Source organism: Branchiostoma lanceolatum, chromosome 3 (assembly GCF_035083965.1).
Source record: "Branchiostoma lanceolatum isolate klBraLanc5 chromosome 3, klBraLanc5.hap2, whole genome shotgun sequence".
Lineage (NCBI taxonomy): Eukaryota > Metazoa > Chordata > Leptocardii > Amphioxiformes > Branchiostomatidae > Branchiostoma > Branchiostoma lanceolatum.
This window is the reverse complement of record NC_089724.1, coordinates 12,614,281-12,637,416: the sequence shown is the minus strand read 5'-3', so window position 1 is coordinate 12,637,416 and position 23,136 is coordinate 12,614,281. Positions and strand designations below refer to the sequence as shown.

General features: G+C 40.2%; 2 protein-coding genes across 9 annotated transcripts in view; one reads left to right on the top strand and one right to left on the bottom strand.

Moving 5' to 3' along the window:
• LOC136430350 (guanine nucleotide-binding protein G(o) subunit alpha-like) overlaps nucleotides 1-17,624 on the top strand; it is a 40,947-nt gene extending 23,323 nt beyond the window's left edge. For 4 of the 7 annotated variants that reach the window (XM_066420877.1, XM_066420879.1, XM_066420880.1 and 1 more), the window contains exons 4-9: nucleotides 1,381-1,503; nucleotides 4,271-4,446; nucleotides 6,044-6,172; nucleotides 10,332-10,461; nucleotides 10,964-11,117; nucleotides 11,584-17,624. In XM_066420877.1, coding sequence (XP_066276974.1) covers nucleotides 1,381-1,503; nucleotides 4,271-4,446; nucleotides 6,044-6,172; nucleotides 10,332-10,461; nucleotides 10,964-11,117; nucleotides 11,584-11,768 — 897 coding nt within the window. In that variant the 3' untranslated portion in view covers nucleotides 11,769-17,624. The remainder of the gene's footprint in view (nucleotides 1-1,380; nucleotides 1,504-4,270; nucleotides 4,447-6,043; nucleotides 6,173-10,331; nucleotides 10,462-10,963; nucleotides 11,118-11,583) is intronic. The other 3 variants (XR_010754889.1, XM_066420881.1, XM_066420882.1) reach the window with 3 other exon arrangements.
• Nucleotides 17,625-18,679: 1,055 nt separating this feature from the next.
• On the bottom strand, nucleotides 18,680-22,472 carry LOC136430351 (uncharacterized). Of its 2 annotated transcripts, XM_066420885.1 has the most exons (4): nucleotides 22,181-22,472; nucleotides 20,725-20,875; nucleotides 19,976-20,027; nucleotides 18,680-18,933 (listed from the first exon to the last, which is right to left on the bottom strand). In XM_066420885.1, the coding sequence occupies exons 1-3, from the start codon at nucleotides 22,301-22,303 to the stop codon at nucleotides 19,996-19,998; spliced, it is 306 nt and encodes a 101-aa protein (XP_066276982.1). In that variant the 5' UTR covers nucleotides 22,304-22,472; the 3' UTR covers nucleotides 18,680-18,933; nucleotides 19,976-19,995. The 2 variants fall into 2 exon arrangements, with proteins under 2 accessions (XP_066276982.1, XP_066276981.1); XM_066420884.1 differs by lacking the exon at nucleotides 19,976-20,027.
• Nucleotides 22,473-23,136: the final 664 nt, after the last annotated feature.

The following is a 23,136-nucleotide window of genomic DNA, read 5'->3' as shown; positions in this document are numbered from 1 at the left end:
CTGACCTACCATTCCTATAGTAAGAGTTTTTGCTGAATCTATCGCGACTGGAAATTGCCACTAGACAAACAAATTTCCTGATGTGTTCCATGGTGATGCTGTTTTAGAAATTGCAAGCAGCAATTAGAAACTAGATCTAGTTTTCCTGCCATTTGCCCATCACTGATTGAAGACGTGTTATTTTTGGTAAACCAAAATGGTTATTCGGTCTAAATGAAAATGTTTCTATTAGGAAATGTAAGGCAAATTTTGTAGACGAGGCTAAGTGTCTTTGATTGATGCCATTTGTCATTACCTGTGGCAGATGCTGTTGATAGTGCCACTTTTAATGGCTACAGATATCTACCAGTAGATGAGGCTGTGTTTTGAATATAAATGATATCATTAGTGTTGTCACCTGTAATGTATTTTGAAAAGCATGACATCATTTTCAACCCAGTACCGTAATCACTGAAACCATTGAGATGGAAAGGTCGAGGGGTCATTGTGAAGACTATTTCTGCTTTTGCCCATGTCTAATAACAAAAAAACATGGCAGTAACTGTGCGTATTAGTGAGGGTTACGTAGGGACGCACTGCAGAGGTTCAAGTGGGTTTGTGAGCACAAAAGGCAAATGTTTGCACTATATATGAGCTTTACCAAATTTGTTGAAGATGATGGACCTAAGACAAGCTGATTTAAAGAATTGCATGTTTATTTTTGCAAATACCCCTCCTTTCTAGCCCTAACAAAGTGAAATCTTCAGGAGGCCCTAAAGGTTTTGTATTATTTCTGTACCCCTGTATGTGCCTCCTTGGTGCATGTAGATGTTTAGTGGTGCCAAGTGGCTATTAGGGAAAGTTTAATCTTGCAACGATTGTCTTGTTAGGTCTGGCTGTTAAACTTTTGACCTGGTTCCTTAGCAACCAACCTAATGTGACCTCTGTAGGTAGGCAGGCCATAAAAATCAGATCATTCTAATCTGAAGTCTGATACAAGGTGTCTAAAGAAAAGGGAATATGGTGTTAGGGCATGCTTCTGAGAACATATCAAACTGATGTTTCTATCTTAATAGTCATCCTTAGTTTGATGAAATTTATTTTTCTGAGAAAAGAAAATTGATTCCAATTCTAAAGATCATTTATGACTTATGAATTCTTTTTATAAGAACAAGAGGCATATAGACACCAACAACTGAGGTTTGTAGGTGTAAAAATAGCTCTCAGGTCTTTCGATTCTGTAAAATCTGAATTTCAGGCAAGGTAGTATGAAAGGCAACTCATTAACAGGAAAAGCGTAATATTGTGATATCTTAAGATTCTCTTTGATGTTTACAAACATTTGTTGTTATCTCTGGTTTTATTGATGTTCACTCTGGGTTGGTTTGTTTGGTGCTCTAGCAGAATTCTCTCTGCTTTCTGGCTGGAGTCTTCAGACGTGAATGCTGGAACGCAGCCCTAGGCTTGGCAAGATGCTGTCTCCGGGGTCTTCAGTGGCTGGACCCTGAGATGGGCGATGCGCAGGTAGGCGACATTCCCACGTTGTCGGGCTGCTTTTATCTCTGGGATGAGCGCCGTCCTCTTCTTTCCACGGAGAAGTCGTCATTCAGTTAGATTGTCAGTCCGTTTGAGGTAGTGATGGTGGTAGTGGTGGTGGTGGTGGTGTGGTTGTTCCCACTGTTAGTCAAATGCAGTCTCCCACAAACTCTTTTTCCTGTACTAGATAAATCAGCTGCACTGTCCAGTAACCACTTCTGGGGCCCAATTGCACATCACTATGACTTATTTTGGTGTTTCTCAGCCATTAAATCCCTTCCCCATAGCTGATTCCTTCTGCCTGCAAATGCTATGTTGTTAAAATCTATTATTTTGCATGTAATCCAGCTTCCCTGTTAATTCCTTGTTACATGCAGAAACATTTAGGAGGCCCACCCTCTTGATACATCTGCACCTCCCCTTCTCCAGACACAGCACCCTGCAGGATCCTCCAGCTCCAGCCTCTTCACTACAGTCATGTGGGGACATCCTGCCTCACAGCACTGAGCTGTCACAGTCACTACTCTCTCTGCTGGTAGTCAAGTGCCAGGTTTTCATGTGGGGTTGTCTCCCATATTTGCTTACATTGGCTCCTCTGGCCATGGCTCTCTCTGTTAGGACACCTGAGTCTATTATTCCTGCCACTGTTCCCTGCCCACAATGTTGGAGAATGTTCCTGATACAGACGGATTGACCAGTTACATCTGCATCAACAGTGCTCAACCCTATCCCAGGATGACTAGACGGTTGGAGACGTACCGTAGTGTAACCATATGCCTGTTGGAACAGACGTGTGTCCTGGTATTGTTCTTGATGTGAATGGCAGAGGGCAACGGTCTATACTGTGATTTCAGTTCCTACTATGGGCATGACTGTTGAAACTCAGGACTAGATTCTTTGAAGCCTGTTGTGATGGTAGCTGTGAAGAACAGGCATCCCCCCAGGAGGAGTGTTGTGTTCTCAGCTGCGTCATTCTCCAGAAAGTGGGATAAGCCATGGCCCACTGGGTCAGTCCAGCCTTGGAAGGACTAAAATTCTAGTCCACTGGATATCCCTTTGGCGTCATTAGCCTGGTTTGCATGGTTATGCCTGTCTTGTTGGTAGAATTGATAATCATTTCAACACAGTTTGTGACTAACCTTTCTTCCCATTGATCAATCAAACATGTGAGAAACAGTTTCTGTCACTCTCAAGAAAATCTTGTGATTCTTCTTGTGACAGAAACTGGCTCTTCCCCTGGACACTTTTCACCTTGAAGGAACACTGCAGCCTGATGAAAGATGATGTCACATGCTAGTTGTGATGGAACACGGGGAACTGGTCCAAGATGAGCCTCGTGTGAAGACATCTGGAACTTTCTTGTGAAAACATACAATCAGACTGAAAAGTTGGCATCTTGCTGCTTGGATGTAAGGATTATAGAACCAAGGACAGTGCATCCTGCTGGGAAAGTATTCACTATGGTATAAAAATGTTGAAGGATAGAATTCTGGTGACAATGATGTTTCAACTGGTTTCTGCTAATAGTACTAAAACAGATAAAAAGTTCCAAATGTTGGTGCTGTAAAGGATTTAACACATCCAAAATTCATTATACAATACTTGTTAATCTGTGGTGCATTAAGTCTTAGGCAGGGATCATGGAATTGCAACATTCAGAATGCTGAAGGGTAGGGTTGTTCTTGCTACATGAACTATGGTTTGTAGTAAAGTCTCATCCTTTTGTAGAAGTTTTGTCAGAAGATGCTGCATTTGGTTTAAATGTATGCTTTAGATTATATGTTTACCCTTTTAAGAAAGATCAGCGCAAATGAGTGAAAAACGATTATTCACAATATGGTAATGTAGCAGGCAAATGTCACCACCTCAGACTTTTCAGTTTCCTTGTTGGACAGAATCTTTGAGTAGTTACATCTATCATTGCACTTGGCACATGCGAGGACTCCATAAGAGTTTTTGAAGCTCCTGTGGGTTTCAACTGAGATTGCTTTTTTTATCTGAAATTTTAGGAAGTTTGAATCAAAGATGTACATCACATATTTTTAGTTTATATTAGTTTAGTACATGTTTATATAAGAATGGTATAAGCAATGCAATATGAATGGGTGCAGTCTCTACCATGTTGTACCATGTACCAGTGGACTGGGAGATACATGTGGTATGGAACAACTCATTCCTGGAAGCAAATAGAGTACTTAATGAGACTATGAACTTACAGGTGACTTACATCTATTGATTGTATTGTACATGAAAATGACAATACCGGTAAAACTATGCAAAGTCATGGATATTACAATTATCAATTGAAACATGGAAAAAGCAACATTTGTAAACAAAAATAAAGATAACAATGTTCAGACATGCAAGCATTTGCCTTATCAAACCCCCGGGTTGAAAAGATAAAGCAGCTTGATAGTTTGAGAAGTTTAAGTTTTATTATACATTTTGAAAATATATTTCTGATACCGGACCACTAACTTTACCTCTTTTCTCCATACACTTCCAGAATGTCTTCCTTTCATGGAAGAGGCAGACCAGGAAGGACCAGGAATATGCAAAAATAGGGAGAACAAAAGAAAGTCAATATACAGCACAAACTGTACACCTAGTCTGGAAAAAACTGTAGCCGCAAGATTTTCACATAACCCTCCTCCTCCAAACAGTCTTTCCTGGTCTGACACCAACTTGCTCCAAATGTACTTGGATATGTTCTCATGCTTCTCAACAGTAATTTTCAATGTGATTTCTTCTCCAGGACCTCTCAGAAAACCTAGTGAGCGTGGAGAATGGGCAACACTGCTATGAGCTGTGTGCAGACGACAAGCTGAGTTTGGAAGAGACGGTGGCAATCCGGGCGCTGTGGCAAGACAAGGGGGTGCAGGATGCCTGGGAACAGAGACATCTATACCACCTGGCAGAGTCAGCCAAATAGTCAGTACTCTCCATCTAAGTTTACACTTGTTAATGGAGTCAAATCTTTGTGACTACATTTACAGTAAAAATGTTGTAGTTGTAGTTGCCCACCTCAGTCAAGACCCAGGGTGCGAAATATTTTTTTTGAGCCAGGTTGCCCATGTTGCAACCTAGGGTAAAGGCTAGGTTGCACATCCAAATTTCAGGTTGCTCCAGCAACATTCACTGATTTCTTCAAATCAAGCTCGTATGTAGCGTATAATACTACTAATATCTCAAAATATGAATTAGATAGTATTGTGTTCCCATTGACCTAACAACATCTTGTTTAGCCGAGAGCAGTGTGTTTTCGTCTTTTTCAGCTCAAATTCCATGATCTATGAAGGGTTTTCGGATGGTTTAAAATGAAAAAGTGTTGATTTCTTTATTTCAATTGAAGATTTACCGAATTTTATGAGAGTGACACTGTGTTTCTGTGAGCTTCCAGGGCTCCGATTGAGATCTTTGGCTCAAAATATAAGGTTGCACACTGCGCTACCTGGGTTTGGAATTAACTTGCACCAACCGAAATCTTGTTGCACTGTGCAACGTGCAACCAGGTATTTCGCACCCTGAGACCTAAGAATGGACACACACAAGCATGCATGTACGTACGCATACACACACACACTCCAGTTATGTATGTACTCCAGTTTTGTGTGTGTGTGTGTGTGTGTGTGTGTGTGTGTGTGTGTGTGTGTGTATGTTCGTGTATGTATGTATGTCTGCAGAAAATGTAATCCACAAAACTTACTTGCAGTGGCTTTGCTGCAAATTGGTCCATTACATAATCCATTAATGCAGGAAATGACACTGTCAAGTCAGATGTTTGAGGACAGAATATCAATGTAGTACTGAAGAGAATTATAGTTAACTATATCATACATGTAAAACGACTGAATGTTGTATGAAGCTGTCGGAAACACTTTTTGATGGGAAAAATAACTTCAAGCTAATTTTACCTTGAAAACATCTTACATAAGGATGTATTGAGGTCAAGAGGTTCATGTAATACGTTACTCGTCCTTGAGATGTTCTCAGTGTGGATCTGTTAAGTGCTACCTGCACTTGTGCTACATCAACTGATGATTGAAAAGAGAGCTGGCAATTTTTCTGGGTTAGCGTAAGTGGCCTCTTTAGCCATCGTTGGATAATTTACATGTTGCAGATGTAAGTGTAGACTAGTTATCTGATGGAAAAGAAGATAAAAGGTATTACTAAGATATGCAGATCAAAGATTATCACAGAAACAAGAAAAACCCCAACTTGATATGGATTTTCAGATTGTGTTGTGTGTGATAAGGGCTATACATTTCTTTTCTATCCCACTCATTGTTTGGTATCCCATGTTGTTAGTTTTTGTTGTTAAATCTGTCATTTTAAGCTCATGAAAAATGCATTTTCATCAATTTCATGCCATGAAGCTCAGTTTTTTTGGATGGGCAGGGTGAAATTTTTTGTCTGTCCCAACAAGCAAATTTCCATCCTTGGATATAGTGACAGGTCTTGGAGACAACTCTGTGTGTTATCAACTCAAGAATTTTCTCAAACGTTGTGTTTTGTGCTTCCCTAACAGTTTCCTCGACAACATTGACCAGATCTCCACGGAGACATACATCCCTTCTGTGCAAGACATCCTGTATATCAGATTACCCACCACTGCCATTGAAGAGCATGAATTTTCTGTCAATGGACTAACGTACAGGTAGGTAATGCACCAGTCCTACATATAGGTTGATATAAGCATGTGAAAGCTGGTATTAGAGCTGTGACAAACAATAACAGAAAATGGAGAATGGTTGGGATGTCGGATTGTTTGAAGCAACTTGGCTGAACTGTTGTCTGATGGCATCTACATGTAATCTATCCTGATTAAGGCCTCATCTATACAGTTATATTAATCATCAATGTCTACCGTGGTTGCAAGAAGGCTGTTCCTTTTGATTTGATTGAAATACAGATCTCTCCCTGTCCCTTACTGAGAACAACAAACCTGTCTGCTGGGAAGGACTACTGCCTTGTGATCATGACTACCCCCTTGTGATCATGACTACCTTACGTTCCCAAACCCAGTGCCATACGTGCAAACTTTGCATGTGTTGTATGAAATAAATGGCAACATTGGCCAGACACCAAGTCTGCGTTTTGCCAGACATCTTCAAGTGATTTACAGACAGAAAGTTGAGAGAGTGCCTAGAGACTCATGATTCCATTTCCATCAGTCACCCCTATCATGTACATCCATCCCTTAGGGACACCTCCGCAGTGACTGGAAGCCAACTTCATTTCTTGATTAAGTTTGTCATGATATTTGAAATTAATAATTCCCAGTCTGGGTGAATGTTTCGGGTAATGCAAATGAAGGGGACCCCTTTTCTATAATAAAAAAAAATGAAAAAAACATATTGATCTGTAGAAATGCTGTTTGGAAAGTCTTTTTTTTATCATATACAGAAACAAGAAGTAGGTGAAGCTGTTTGAATATTTTGAGAGATGAAATGTGGAAATGAGCCCTGTTAAAACCCTTTGTATGAAGAAGATGGATTTTTACTTGATTATATATGTTATAATCAGAATACATTTTATTGACTTCCTCCTGTTAGTTCAAAAGTTAAAGCTAGCAGGTATTGAAATTATGTTACCGGCAATGATGATACAATATGTTGCCCAAGGTATCCTGTTTCTAGTGTTAGACTAATCAGCAAAGGCAGCACCATTTCCCTTACAACTGTCATTACTTGTGCTCACAAACAGATACATTATGACAGGAACAATTGACCTGTGTAAGAGCACACCAATGCTGTCTCAATCAGATACGGCTAAGCTTTTTGTGAAAAGTAGATTATTGTCGTTCTTTTATTTTACCAAACTTATGATTTATCAGCTATTCATTCAAAGTTGTGAAATATGTAGTCTTGGATTGATTGTTAATCTGGTAACTCGAGACAGAAGTGCATGGCTTTGACCTTTAGTATTCCTGACATGCAATCTGTGGTGCCAATCTATTGAATTATAGGATTTCCTTTGAGTGTGCTCTAGATAGCTTTCCAAGCCAAGTGACACTAGTTGGATTATAATATAGATGGTCGAATCTAAATTGAAGTAACATCGCTAGAATTGTTGGGTATTTTCCTGCAGAAGGTTGTGTGTTTCGACAGAGGTCTGACTTATTACCTTCGCGACGAATGGTTTCGTCGAGAAGGTTATGCGACGGTGCTTGTCTGTGTGTCTGTTAGTGAACAGAATAAGTCGAGAACGCCTGGATGGTTTGTTGTCGTAGTTGGTGTGTCGGTGTGTATGTGTCAAATCTCAAGATGATTAGATTTTGGGCAAAGTGTTTTGCATAATTAACGAGAAAAGTGTAAAAATGTGTTCAATTGTATGCTTTACTATGCGTTCTGGTTGGGACGTGTGGGGTGTATTGTTTCAGGGGATATTGATGGGGTCACAGATGGGGGGCAAAGTTGGTCATGAGGGGTCAGGCGGGAGACGTCAGTTATTGGGAAAAATTGGCTATCAGCCAGCTGTATTCATTGGTGTGGAATGTGGTGGACGAGGCAAAAGTCAGATGTCGGAAGGGGTAGGGAAAAGGTATTAGGAGAAAGTGGTGTGGAATTGGGCGGGGGGAGACCAAAATTGGATATACACTGCCTTACCTCGGGGAGAACCAGCAGTACTCGTGTGTCACAGTATGGGAAAGGGACGTTGTTCAGGGTAGGTGAGTTAACCATGTTATATCTAAGAAGGAAGAGGCGATTGACAGGAAGACCAAGGTTGCGCTGGGGCATGCCCTAAAGGCTTTAACGGCATTGTGAGAATTATCCTGGCGTCACTGGTAAGAAATCGATGAATATCGCTATGACTTTACGAAGTGAACGGGAAAATAAGACGCTACACTGACATTTGAAAAGAAAACGTTTATATAAAGAAGCCGTTGACAGTCTCTAAGTCCCTTCTGTGGCAAAGTAGGGTTCGTGACATAAGTCCCCTCTGAGCGCAATGTGTTGGTTTACATGTTATATTACGCAACTTGTATGGCCGTAAAGCCAATAAAGGAATAGTATTGTTGGAGACAGCATGGGAATACCGAGCATGTCTGTGTGTCTGTTAGTGAACACGATAAGTCGAGAATTCTTGGAAGGATTGTCTTGGTATTTGGTATGTTGGTAGGTCTCGATGAAACCTGAAAATGATTAGATTTTGGGCCCCCTATCGGCTTGTTACGGTACTGCAGCGGAACTTCATGTTATGATATCTCGTGTTGTGGACATGCTATGGAACTGATTTTTGAGTGGTAGATAGCTCGTTGGGCAGAGAGTAAGTGGTATAGGTTTGGGCCCCCTAGCAACTTTTTTGGAACTGCAGGGGTAGGTTTTGCTTCAGACTTTGAAAGGGAATAACTCAAGAAGGGCTTGATGGAAGGTCATGATTTTTTGCATGTACATAGCTTGAGCGATGATGTACATGATTGGATACTTATTATGCAAATCAGTAACTAATTTGCATAATTAATGAGGAAAGTTTATACATTCATCAATTTCCATGATAGGACTCGCAAACATGTGACATATGTAACTGAGGAAGAGAGAAATATTAATAGATATCAGCTATGCAAATGAGAACCTCATTTACATAATTAATGACAAAATAATATAACTCGAGATGGGCTTGATGGATGGTCATGATTTTTGGTATGTAGATAGCTTATGTGATGCTTTGTATGATTGGATGATAATTATGCAAATCAGATTATAATTAATGAGGCAATTTTAAAAACCTGCTGTGTTCCATGATATGACTATTCAAATATGTGACATTTGTAACTGAGGAAGAGAGGAATGTCAATAGATAGAAATTATGCAAATGTAGGCCTAATTTGCATAATTCATGAGAAACTACTATCATTCCATACTAGTAAATAACGGCAATTTCATACTTGTAGCATTTAGAAGTTGTGTGAATGTGAACACCATTGAATCAAATTATGCTAATAAGGAGCTTATTTGCATTATTGATGAAAAATGTTAGCATAACCTTCTTTGTTAAGCTCATAATCATAACAAGGAGGTTTGGACAACTTATGTTATTTGGGTGAGGAGGATCAACTGGTATGATTTTTGATTGATGAAAAACACTCCTAATACGTCAGTCATAAAGGTCAAAATCATTTCGCGAAGGTATGAGGTCGTAGAACTCTTGTTTTCCATCTACTTTACTCCAGTGGATTGATACTTTGAAAGGAACTGTAGGTCCATCCATTCGTCTTGAACTTGTACTATTTGGTTACCACAGATTCTGAAGACATTTTGCATTTACACTTCACCTAGTCTTCATAAAAGAGATACACCTTTAGAAATTCAAGTGGTCTCTCAAGGTTTGAAAAAAGATGAATTCATCCATGATTAGGAATATTACTTACTGTAAATACTGAAACTTTCACAGTGGTTTTATTTTCGTGTTGTTGTTTTTTTGTTGTTATCTCTCCACCACAAATCAATGACACCATGAATGTCTCCTTTGTATGACTACTGTACTAAAGATTTGTTTCAACTGCAAATTTAAAGCACTGCGAAAAGATTCTTTCTCCTCCTAGTGGTACCTACCACAAAATAAAACAACTACGAAAGTAAATAAATTTACAATAGACATATACCAAGATGAGTGATTGACAGCTACAGGACACAGTTGCAGAAGAGGTACTACTATAAAATGGTGACATTTCTATGAAGTAGAGGCATGCCTGTACGCTGTATGTGCAGATCTCTCTTCAGCCTAGCCCACTGATGATTGCAAAAGTTGACTTTTTCACATTTAGGCAATCAAAATGTATACTTAAGTGGACAGTTTCCCCATTTATTTTGCAGAGTCATTGATGTAGCAGGCCAGAAGAGTCAACGGAAGAAGTGGATCCATTTCTTTGAGGGAGTGACAGCCGTTCTGTTCTTCACAGCCCTGAGTGGTTTCAATGAGCTCATGGACGATGATGATAAAGTGGTAAGACTCTTATGGAGCTGGAGTCATCTTAAGAACAAAGACGTTGAGAAAGAGTCCAAAAATAACCTCATTCTCTTGTAACATCTTTTTCATCTACTCAAGTTGTAAATTGTAAACTTTAGGTATAATTCTATTCTAAACTCTGTTCCTTAACTTTTGGGAACTCATTTTTGATTTTCCCTATAGAAGAGAGCAATGCCCATGTATCTTTGGCACATAGTCCCATCATCACTTCGATTTTCATGATGCATATAATACAGGGCTATCTACTCGAGTAGGGTAGGGTAGGGTAGGGTAGGGTAGGGTAGGGTAGGGTAGGGTAGGGTAGGGTAGGGTAGGGTAGGGTAGGGTAGAGTAGAGTAGAGTAGAGTAGAGTAGAGTAGAGTAGAGTAGAGTAGAGTAGTATTGCAAAGTTTTGTTCAATAAGTCTGATTAACTACATATCATTGTCTTATCCATAAATGGTATGACGGTGTTGATTCTGAGCTGTGTCTCTTTGCAGAACTGTTTGCACGACAGCCTGGACCTGTTCCGTGACCTGGCCTACAACAAGTGGCTGGAGCAGACAGACTTCATCCTGTTCCTGAACAAGCATGACCTGTTCGTGGAGAAACTCAAGACAACCAGCATTAAAAGCTGCTTCCCACACTATGATGGTACTGCACATATCAGAGTAAACTTTAGGGATGTGGGTGGGGGTTGTGTGTTTGGGGGGGGATAAGTTGTGAGAAAGTTAGTAAGGGAATCATATCTCCTAACTGGATTTGAAAACATAACTTGCTGACATTGGATTCAAAATTCAAGATGTATTTATTGAAATGTTGTAGTGGAACACTGAAATACATTCAATTTACAAAGGTTAGAATCATTAACTTGCTAATGGACTGATATTGTACATTAAGAATGGTAAAATGGATGCATGATATTGCACTCGATACCACACTTGCTAACAATAATCAAAACATACACTATTCCACGATTTGGCAAGAAAATGTTATTCAGACTTTTACGAAGCCATAGCAATATTACACATTCTATAGCTTCTGTATGGATTTGAGATTGACCTGGTGATGGTAGAGCTACTGCTAACATTGCATGTTCTGTTCTCTCTCTCTCCTGAAGGTCCCAACACGCCAGAGGATTGTACGGACTTTATTCAAGGGGAATTCCTGAAGAGAAAACCTGTGAAGAAGACTGTCTATCCCCACATAACCTGTGCCACAGACACCAACCTAATGAAGACCATCATCAGTGATGTGCACAACATTATCGTAGATATCAACCTGCGCAGGGTTGCTCTGCTGTGATTCTTCAGAACTGTGTATTGTTGCAACTGTGTTGGGGCTGGGGCTTGTAGGGAAGGGCTTGTAATCCTGCTAGTCAAGAGTTTTGTATGTGTAGGTAGTCTTTCTTCTAGAAACGGGACAGTGGATGGGTACAAATGAGGATAAGGGCAGTGTTTGTAACATGAACCTTGCTGTGCATATCAGGCAGTTTTGACCCAGGAGTCATCTGTTTGAAGGTATCTGACTTTGGAAAATTTTCAGTTTTTTTTTTCCACTTTAGTTCATTATTTGTTACTACATCACCTGGCAGTCTCGACATAATACCACATACCCGGGTAAACTCACCCTATCTTTTTTTACTCTATTGAAAGATTTAATAGGTCAAGTAAGATTATGTGTGAAAGCCAAATTAGAGGGGGGGGGGACCAAATGCTTTTCTGAGCTTTGGAACTGAAGATGCCAATGCAGTTAGATTGATTGATGAATAAGATGCTTGCTTTTAAAATAACAATGCACACACACACACATACCATTTTTGATGAAAGGTCGTATATAGAGAATGGGAAATGAAAGTTGCAGGGATGAAGATAAGACTTATTTATAAGAATAAAGCAAAATAATTATGGAAAGGTACACAGACTAGACAAATGTAATGTACAGAAAGTTTCAAAAGAGTGGACAACTCTGCGCTCTGTCTCCCCCAAAGCATTAAGGACGGAATAGCTTAGTCAACATATGTTGCAGCAGAATTGTCAAGGTGTTATATTGATTAGGGTTAAGCTGTTTACATCATGAAACCAGCCCTGCATGTTAGATTAGCACAATGATTCCACAGACAAAGTCTGCTGTGTGCTGTTATTGAGATTTTTTCCTTGTTGTAACAGATATAACAGTCTTTGAAACCCAAAACAATATCAGGCAAGAAGATAACAAGTCTTCCTGGCAAACTAAAAGAAGTCTTGAAACCATATTTTAGCTGTTAACATTATAGCCTATTTTCAACAAAATGGTAATGGATCTTGATAGGGTCAAAAATAATACACAGCTCTAGGCCCAACATGCTTTAATCATTCCAAATTATATGTATATAAAGAGAAAATTTAAAGTGCTTATGTACCAAGTATAAGCTATGTAAGCCAAAGTGTCCATATCTGAAAAGAACACAACATTTCATTTCCAAGAACTCAGATAAAAGAATGTGGACAAGCCTTGTATTCTAGTTGTGAAGCTAAAACGCAGATGTGATTCTGTTTCATGTATCTGATAGAATTAAAATCCTAATTCCAATGATTCAGTGTGTCATTGTTGATGCCTGAGGAACTCCACTTGTACTCTATTCACATTCTAAAAGAGTTGTCTTTTAACTGGCAGTTGCTTTGTGCCCACATTTTCAAGGTGGTGAAAGATCCCATGAATAGGTGGCTTGTGCCCATTTCACAAAGAAGAGTAAATGAATACACTAACGGCTTATCTTTGATAAAGCCTCAATATTAAGGCTTCAATAGAGCCTCAATAAATGTTGAAGATACTTCTCAGATTCAGATGCTGTGACTTGTATGTATCAAGCAGTAGCTGTGTTCAGTCTGTCTCTTGTCCATGTGATGTTGCAGTGCTACCTAGTGAGGCGGTTTGGTACCACACCATGTCATGTTGTAGTGCCACCTAGTGAGGGGTTTTGGTACCACACCAATGAACTCTAAAGGAGGCTTTTGCAGTAGGTAGTGAAGGGACAGGTATATTTTATGTAGAAACGTTTCCCGAAGATGTCTATTGGTAGGAAAATCAGATGGAGAATATTCCTTGGGGTGGTTGACAATCTTTAACATAATGATGCCGTCCACATGTAAGTTTGTTTCTGCCGTAGTGCATGATGGAGGTGATATGTACAATATATGTCCCATTGGAAAATACCCATACCTCATTCATCTCTGTCCTGTTGAAAACTTCCCCACAGTGTTTGACCCCAGACGAACCACTTCCCAGCTATGACCTCATAAATGCAGAATTGTTCAAGACCTTTGTGTATAGCGGAGACATGTCCATTCTGTACCCTCATTATCATTAGCTGTAATATGGCAGTCAATCATGGCTAAGCTTTGTGGTGTGAATTGGTATGTTCAGATTATTGTCAAGAAGAAAATGTCTTATTTTGTTACTTTGTAGGTAAGAATGACACTGACCTGACTCCAATGTGAACTGCTTGAGTTCACACTCTTTACATGAATCAGTCATGTAGCATTTGGAAGTTTGAAAAAATCTGTTTTAGCTAGCATTTCTGTATATGTATGATTTGTTGGTATGTACCAGTAGCGATAGTTGTGTCTTCCTGACCAACACCACTTTGATAACTTGGTTCACAGATTTTTTTCTTCTGTACAAAAAAATGGGCTGGCAACAAAAGCAGAGGTACCCATATTGGGCAGAGTCCATGTCACGCTGGGTAAATGTACCTGTGTTGTTTAGAATGGCCTGGTTAACATAAAGATCTGTGGATGACTCAATTACAGCAAACATTTAGCATGCACTATCAAGATCAAAAGCTGTTGATATTTTTTATTGGTACCTAATCTGCACTGCAATATTGAAAACTGCGTTGACTATCGTTTTGTTTTAGAGAAATGATTTCTTTTGCTTTTGATATAGAAAAGGAGTCTGAGAAGCATTGTATCACATTGGTGTGGCATGACAATTCTTTAGCTTGAAGTATCTGTTGATTTGTCTTTGTTTCTAGATATTTTAACCTGTGATGCAAAATGTGATTCATGAAGAAACAGTGGTAGAGTAGGAAATGCTGTTCTCTCATGGCTTAGTGTAATTGTTCTTGTATGTAATGTTATATCAGTATTGTGTTGCATTTCACCAGAGTGTTTTGTGTCCAGCTTCTGATTCGTTAGTGATGTTTGTTGCATAATTCTGAGAACTAGCCATGATTTATGACCATTTGTGAGTTTATCAGAAGTTAATTTAACTTACTGGAAGATGTTAATTGGAAGAGTTTTAGCTAAATCACAGATATACTAGATCACTGTTTAAGGGTCTTATAGGGAAATAGTGGGGAAAATGGAACAAGCGTGATTAGATGACTTTTATTAGCAAAGATGCCTTGTATTAGCAAATAGCAGACATACATCATGTACGTCATGGAAAGGTGTCTGAATGGTGTCTAAGCACTTCACAATAGGACTGCGTACATAAACGTAACACCAGGTACAGGTACAGAGGTTTGTCCGGACCTGTAACAGTGTACTGTACCTGAACAATTTGTTAAATTAACCCGTGATCCTCAATTATGACAAAAACATAAATAAACATGAGTAAAACAGTTAACAGAATGTTTGTTTAGACTTCAGGTATCTTATGCAAGGAATCCAAGACGGTGCTAATTTCAACATCCTTACAATGTTTTCATCTTTTCCAGTGCTAAATTTCATCCTTGTGGAGGGAATAGCACATTTTTAGTACCAAAACAAGTCAAAAAGTTACATACTTGAGTGTAAGTCTATTCAGGTACAGTACCGTTACATTGATGTCCTGGTATTTTTGACCTGTACCTGAATGATTTTTGTGATATTGCATCGGTAGGCAGCCCTACTTGACAAGCTTTCAGCACTTGTTTGTACTTTCGAGGTTGTCAACTTAAACTGGGTCTGACCAGGTTCTGCACTCTAATTTCTCTAAAATATTTCTTTTTAAAACATGTCATAATGTCAACAGCTCTGAAATGGATGTAGTCAGCAAGTAGATTTTTAACTTGCCGGTACATATATGTGTACATGTATACTGCTTTGTGCGTTGATTTTCTGTGCAGGGATATTGAACCTTCTTTTGTGATCCATGAGTTAGCCTGGTGCTACAGGCATATGTTTGGAATGGAATGCTATCCCGTGCTGCATTGTGTTGACTTCCAACATCCTAAACTTTTGTGAACAGGAATTCAACCATTTGAATGTAAGGATTGAGGTCCTACTGTACCTGCATCTTTTTTTTACCTATTCCTATGGGTCGCCGCACAACAAGTCATGCTTCTTTGTTGCTTAGTCATCATTGTATTGTGGCCAAATAAAGGTTTGGTGTATAAAGAATATCATATTATAACTCCCTTACATAGTTTCCCAGTGGTATCAGTGCTTGGGCTGCTGTTTCAGTCAAGCCTTCAGATAATGAATACAACATGATCACAAGACCTTGCCAACTCAACATGGAATACAGTTTCACCAGTGTGCATGGAATGGTGGATTTAGTGGTGGATAGACAGAATCACAGTCGTTTTGAAACGGAAAAAGCTATTACGTCTTTCTAATGTTTTGGAAAGTACCAAATGGTCCAAAATGTACTGCCTAGCATGAACATGTTCCAAATTTAAAATGAAATCTAAGTCTATGTTAATCTTTAGAAGTTCTGTTTTGTAACAGTAATTCAGTACACAAGGAGTCTATGAAATAGTTGTCAACTCTTCTAATGTCTTTGTTCACTTCTCAGCACCATTTGCTGTTGGAAGGTATGACCTCAGCCTTGTTTGTGTCTCAAGATTCTATTGTAGCATCTGGAATGATGAAAGTGCATAGTTTCAGAATTCTTACTCTAGACGGTGTAACATTCTGGTCAGATACAAATACTATGACTCCCATAAGAAGATGCCTAATGCAGTATTTTGTCTGTGTAATGATATATGAATTTAATATAAAGCCATCAGGAATCTAACTGTGCGTCTCTTAATATTAATGTCTTTGCACTGATGTGGGTCCACATGTATATCTAACTGTACAGTGATAGCCTAGCACAAGTGCACAGACTGCCATGTTATGTAAATGTATTACAAGCCAAAGTATGAGTAGATGGAGACATTGTACTGCTACAGCCTGAACAGGGGTTGCTATACTGTCATTAGCAATGTGCTTGGATCTTTGTTAGAGACGATACCTGTGGAGTGTTTGGTGCTGGTAATATTTTACTGAAAAAAAGTGTCAGAACACTGTCCTGAGTGTGGTTATTATACCTTCATTTAACCTCCATTAACATTAATCCGCCGAGTTACATAAATCTGCCACTTTGAAAAACACTGGGTTTGACAGATCTCTAGTGCAGCACCCCCAGGTATACACAGTTAAGATATACAGGAGTGCATTATACTTGGTACGTTGGGTTTGGACATATCTTTTCATGGTGGCGGAATAGATATGTGCCCTGGTGGAATTATGTTGATGGATGTTAGACACTTTGATGATGTCATCACATTAGGTGATGATAGAATACAGTTTGATGATGTCATCACATTAGGTGATGATGTCATACCCAAGCTGTGATGATGTTGCCAAAAATCTTGTAATCACTCTTCGGAACCACTGCCCAGGGGTTTAATGTGAAATTACATAAGAAACACCAAGACATGGTGTTTTCCTTGACATATTTTATATTCTTCACTTTTCTGGTTACTCCGCAAGATGGGACACTTTATCTATATACTTACAACATGACATGACATCTCTGAGACGGAGGAAGAATGACATTAACGTCATCCATGGCCATCTATGCATTTTGACTACCTTGAAGGACAGAAATACAGTGCTGAGTCACAGGATACTGGAATATTTTACAGACAAATGAAAGTTCAGATATCGACAGTATAGCAAGCTCTGTAGTAGGCAACACCACAGCACCTCAGTTTTGTGGCTGATTGTAAGCTGACAACTGTTGTGATTGTTGCATTCATCAACTGTGTCTGACCTGTACCCGGATCAATGGTAACGTTGTGAGATTGAAGCCTATTTATTACAGTATGTACAGATGAGGTTTAGTGTCCAGATGAGTACAGATCACATAAGAGATGTAATTTTAGTGCAAATGGCCTGAATAATATGCTGCTTTTCCAGCCTATAATATCGTCTGTTATTTGAGTCCTTTCTTTATAACCTTTAACATGCTATGGAGTTTAAAGTTGCCATTAATTGGGGAGTCCGGTCTCCGTCCAGGTCTAGTCCAGTCTCCGTAGATTCTTGGAGCGCACTTGTACGTTTGCGAAGAATAGTTGAAAATGAATAGACGACAGGGTTCGTCAAATCAGGTACTGTATACATGTATTGGCAATCGTTTACATCACGGCATGTACAACGCTAACATTGGTTGGCGGGAATGGCAACGACGGCCTTTCGAGGCATCGATTTTCCAAGGGGTGACTTTTACCTGGAGCGCTGCCATGCAGTACCGGCTCACCCGGTAGCCGCGGCGACTGTACAGGTTGCCTGCACTCTCACTGGACCCGTGGCACGCTGGCGGCGTCTTAAACTGGATGTGTGTTACCCTTGACTTTATAATGGGAATATCATTCAAAACGTACAAGTATGACCAAAAAGACAACAAAACACACAAAGCTTAAGTTAAAAAGGTTTTTTGTCGATGAAATTCGTTGAGCGCCTTGTCAATTCGATCGGCCGCAGTGACGCCGCCAGCGTGCCGCAGGTCCAGTGAGAGGAGGGCTTTATACATAAGCCCTGATTGCAAGCAAGAGAAGCCCTCCTCCTAGTCCTCCGGTAGCCTGTTAGTAGCGCTTAACCATCCAATATCGGATTCAAGAGACCAGAGCTCTTGCGTTACTGTAGGATGGATACACGGGATCAAAAATCATCGGACTGACTTCAATAATTACGATCATAAAACTCCTTGATATGGCGGATCATGCTCTCGTTTACTGCTGATCATGGGGAAATCATAAGTTAGTATTCCTGTTTTCTGTAAGTTGGGAGTTGCATTGATGAGTGATATGACTGAAACTTGGCATCTCTTTATCCGATTTTGCGTGTGTCATTAATGAAAAAATCAAACAATGCATCAACGGTATCTGCTTCATGGGTGTTTACGACTAAGTGTCCGTATAAGTGTGCGTATACAATATACTGTCCTGAAACTAATGAAACCACAAATAACACAAGGCATGATTCCTTTTGTGGCATTTAATGAACGACATGGGGTAGCTACCATATGTGCTACCCGAGGACGTCATTTTCAACTGAGGCAAGAACCTTTCTTGCATGTACATATACCACAAACTGTGAATTTCACTTTGATCACATTTATACTCTGCCATCCTTTTCTGGCTCTGTCTCGTGTCCATATAATCTTACAACGACAAAGGCCTAGGGAGACACGTGCGGTGCATCACTTTGTGAGGTCTTCGGTACTTTTCCCGTCACTGCAAAATAAAGGAAAGTGTCAAGAGTCAGCTGAGGCATGGGAAAATCTCTTGGAACCCCGTCAAAACAAAACAGCCCCGCATTCAATAAACATTTATTTGAAGTTAGAACAGAGGGTTTCCACTGCGTAGATAGCTGTAAACGTGTCACGGTGGCGTAGTGGCAGAGTGAGTTTTGGGCCCAGAACCCAGAGGTCCCCTGACTTGTCACGTTGCACGTATAAGCATCCCCTCACTTATCGAAAAGAGTAGGATTCCTTCTCGGTTTGAGTGGATGAAATAATTCTGTCCGAATATGCAGCTTGTACTCTTCAGTACAAACCCGGTGTGTTATACCACGAGGCGTTTTACAAGGGACGCAAACCTACAAACAAACAAAAATTGCTGTGTTTTGGACAGGCTGCCTGAAACAATCTTTTTAATACAGTGTTCCAAATGATCTATACAGACTCGATCGTATCTTTAATTGTGTGTTTCTACAAGGGTGATGCACTTTTCTTGCTTTTGCATGGGCTAAACTTATTAGTCAGCACGAATCATTTCTACAATTGTAAAGATGTTTGCTCGGAAATAACTTCATCTATGGTTCTATGTATAGATAATTGGTAAAGCTCATTTTCTTTGCCGTCTAGTAAATTACTATCATTAGCTCCATTTTGATGTCGCATGAGTATCTGTAGTCTGAAAATAGCGGGCTTTATTGAATGAATATCTTCCCTACCCGACTTTACCAATCGAGGTCGTAAGAATCGTCACTCTGGATCATAAAAAGTTCTACGTCAGTACGTGTCCTTAATTTGAAACCGAGAAATGTCAATTGTCACCTCGTCCTGATTTTGCGAGAACTGGTGGTTACAATGTTTACATACCATTCGTGTAGTGAATGTAGATGATTCACTGGCCCACAGTTAAACCCAGTGAACAGCCTCCTCGAATTACAGTGATTGATAACTAAATTTGAACAAAACTTCATAATCACCACATAAATCTAAGTACATGTACTTCCACATTGAACACAAAGATATTACACAAGTAAACTTACTTTGCTTCCTCGCACTGACACTATCCTAGTCGGGGGAAATGCATTAACTTGTCTTCCGTGCGGAAAAAAAACAAACAAATAGATCGTTATGAATTGTTTAAACTTAATAGATATTAGTGAGTACATAGAATTTATTTCCAAAACATCGAGACATTATCAGGACACAATCATATATGATTTCGATCCAGCATGATCCGGCGATGAGATATAACAGTTGTCGTGGACTGATAAATCTGGTCTCTACCAGACTAACTACGGCTATAGGGAGAATCATGATTTGCCAGGGTTTCATTTGCAGGCTCCTACGACGCGGGCGAAATGTGATCTTCACCGTGGACTGACTCTACTGGCTAATTAGTCCTTTATCTGCCGAATATCACGATTCATACGCCGGTAGAAGGGCCTGGTGGAGGCTATGATAAATCGTTGCCATCTGTCTCATCGCAACTACATTTTCTGCCCGACTTTCCGGATACTGTCTGTCTGTCTGAAAGTTTCAAAGGTGCGATTCCACATATGCACAATACAGCGTTGCCATACATCCTCATCAGTGCTGCTAATTTTGTTGGCGAGACTGGAAGGGACCCAAATCAGAATTCAGCCATTCCTGTTTGCCTTGTGGTTTTTACTTAAGTACTATTCGTGAGTGAGTGGAAGCTTACGAATTCTACTACAAACCGCTTATCATGCCATAAAACTTCTTTTTTTCGGACACCCCCCTATATGAGAGTGAAAAGAACGTTAGGTACCTCTCTTAAGCATGGATGCCGCTGTCCCAGGAAACAGTCTGGGCCAAGCTTTCTTCAGAATGGCCGTGACCTCGGCCGTGATGACTTCCCGCAGGACCTCCCTCTCCACAGTCGTGGTCGGGAACACCTCCTGCTGCTCTGCGTCTTCAACCTAAAATCAAAACGGGCTTTGCTTTTTGAAGTTTTTCCTGATGATTGATGACATCACATCCTAACACTCACCAGACATCACCAAGACTCTAACAAGTCTCGCTACAACCATGATTGTCTTGTGTAACTGTTCTGTGGGATGCTGGATGAACATAGCATCAGGAGACGTGTTCAGATCTGAATTACTTCTAATAGACGCATGTGCATTAATACGTTCGCACAGAGCGATAGAGCTAGAACATTTCAACTTATTGCCGCTAAAACCATCGGAGCGTGATATAACCTGTGAAGATGTACAGAATAAGGCATTGGACGCTGCCAAGCACAGGCTGCACGATGCCACAGACATGCCGGTTTTAGTTGCTGGCCGATGAAGGTTTGGTAAAACGCATAACTAACATTTCTCAGCCGGTACTGCCGAAAAGAGCAAAGATGGCAAGAAAAAAGCATCGTTCGTCAAGTCAAGTCAAAGACTTTATTTAATGTCGATGGTTTGTTCATAGCACTGTTTTCACCCAGATTATGAAGGAAACCTAATGATTCTCGCAAAAGCATGCAGTCGCAGCAGTCGGAGCGCAGACCTACTCTCGAGCTCACACAAATGTAGTATGATAAACACATTGCAAACCATGGGCCCGTCGTCTGCAATACTACATGGAACGCCACGGTCGGGAGCAAATAGTCTGTTGCAAACTTGAATTCTACCCTGTTTCCCAACTTAAGATATCTAGCGATCTGCTGGTCGACGGACAACGCGATTGTTGTCCTGGCGCCATGACCCAATGCACTCTCTCGTCATTCTACAATTTGTGCCTTAGTTTTCGTTATCTCACATCTATATATATAAATCTATTGCAAGAGAGTCACAGTAGCACTCTATCCTCGTTTACACCGACGACCAGAGACGATTTACTGACCTTGACTCCTAATTGAGATACTGAAAGTCGTCCTGCGGTACTTACAATAGTCAATAGATAACGTTACATTGGACTTAGTCGAGTCGGTGCTTGTAGACTTTCGACCCTAATACTTAAGAGTTACCATGTAGTCTAGAAAGGCTTGTCGTCAAAAGATATCGATATCTTTTGTGTTCTAGCTAAACACATTAAGAATTGAAGGATTGACAAACCCCTCGCAGTTATGAAATAAACATGGTGCGCGTACTGAGAATTTTGTACTTAATTGTTGTGGAGATCTCTTTTATAAAGATCTAATTAAGATGCGTTAAGATTTTAATTTCTGGACTTGAGAATAGTTTTCGCCGGCTGGCTTTCAGTCTAGTCTTAACGAATAACCCTCTACTCACCTCTCCTCTGTGCAGATAGTGGTTCCCGCTGGAGTCGTCTGCGCCCTGCGTGTGTCGGGAGCCAGTTGTGAATGACCAGGCACCCACCAACACCACCAGCAGACATGTCAGTCTCAGGGTCATGCTGCTGCTATACAAGATGATGCTACCGCTTAAACTCTAATCAAGTGGGAAGTTTGGAACGCTGAATACGAATCGAGACAATGAAGTTTTTTCGCTAAGAACGCACCAACTTGATCAGAGAAGGTCCAATGTGGAGTGCGGTTCCGACGCTCAGGCGTTGGCTATTGTAGGTTTTCGTTACCATGACAACCATCGTATGCATTAGGCAGGCAGTAATTAGCCCAGATTAATCAAGCTGGTATCCGGGTCCGATTTATCAAATTAGTAATTGAATATGCCGTTAAGCGTCATCTCCGGTTCTTGTTTGAAAGAAATTGCGAGCACTATCTGTTTCACGTGTACATATTCGTTTCACTTCTCCATCCGTCGTCGTGACCTTATTGTTTACAGTCCAGCTGTTTCTACCAACTATCTGCTGTGCGGGGCTGAGCCTGTGCCCTATGTTTTTTTTTACCATTTGGAGGGACGAAACTGGCGACATTCATTCTTGATGTGGTGTCCTTAAGTCTGTGTAACGCAAACTCCGTTATCCTAATAGCCTCTCCCCTGACCGGTGTTGGGCGGCCGCTATAAGCGCGATTCAATTAGGCTAGGCTAAGTGTCTTATATATTACAGTACAATTTTATACGCCTACTAAACGGTCCGCGTTTTTATCTCTTCCCCTCTCCCTACAAAAAAAACCAAAAAAAAACAAAACAACGATAACAAAAACAACCAAGCCACTAGAATGGCGTAAAAAAAGTCTCAAAACAAGTATGTCTGAAAAAAACCCCTGAGCCGGACCCTACATCTGCTTGGAGATAAAGAAAAAATACTGACGTGATTCTCACTA

Coding starts and splice junctions, on each gene's coding strand:
- LOC136430351 (XM_066420884.1), bottom strand. CDS start 22,303: ATGACCCTGAGACTGACATGTCTGCTGGTGGTGTTGGTGGGTGCCTGG. Junction 20,876..22,180: donor ACTATCTGCACAGAGGAGAG/GTGAGTAGAGGG, acceptor TTTTGATTTTAG/GTTGAAGACGCAGAGCAGCA. Junction 18,934..20,724: donor GGCATCCATGCTTAAGAGAG/GTACCTAACGTT, acceptor TTTATTTTGCAG/TGACGGGAAAAGTACCGAAG.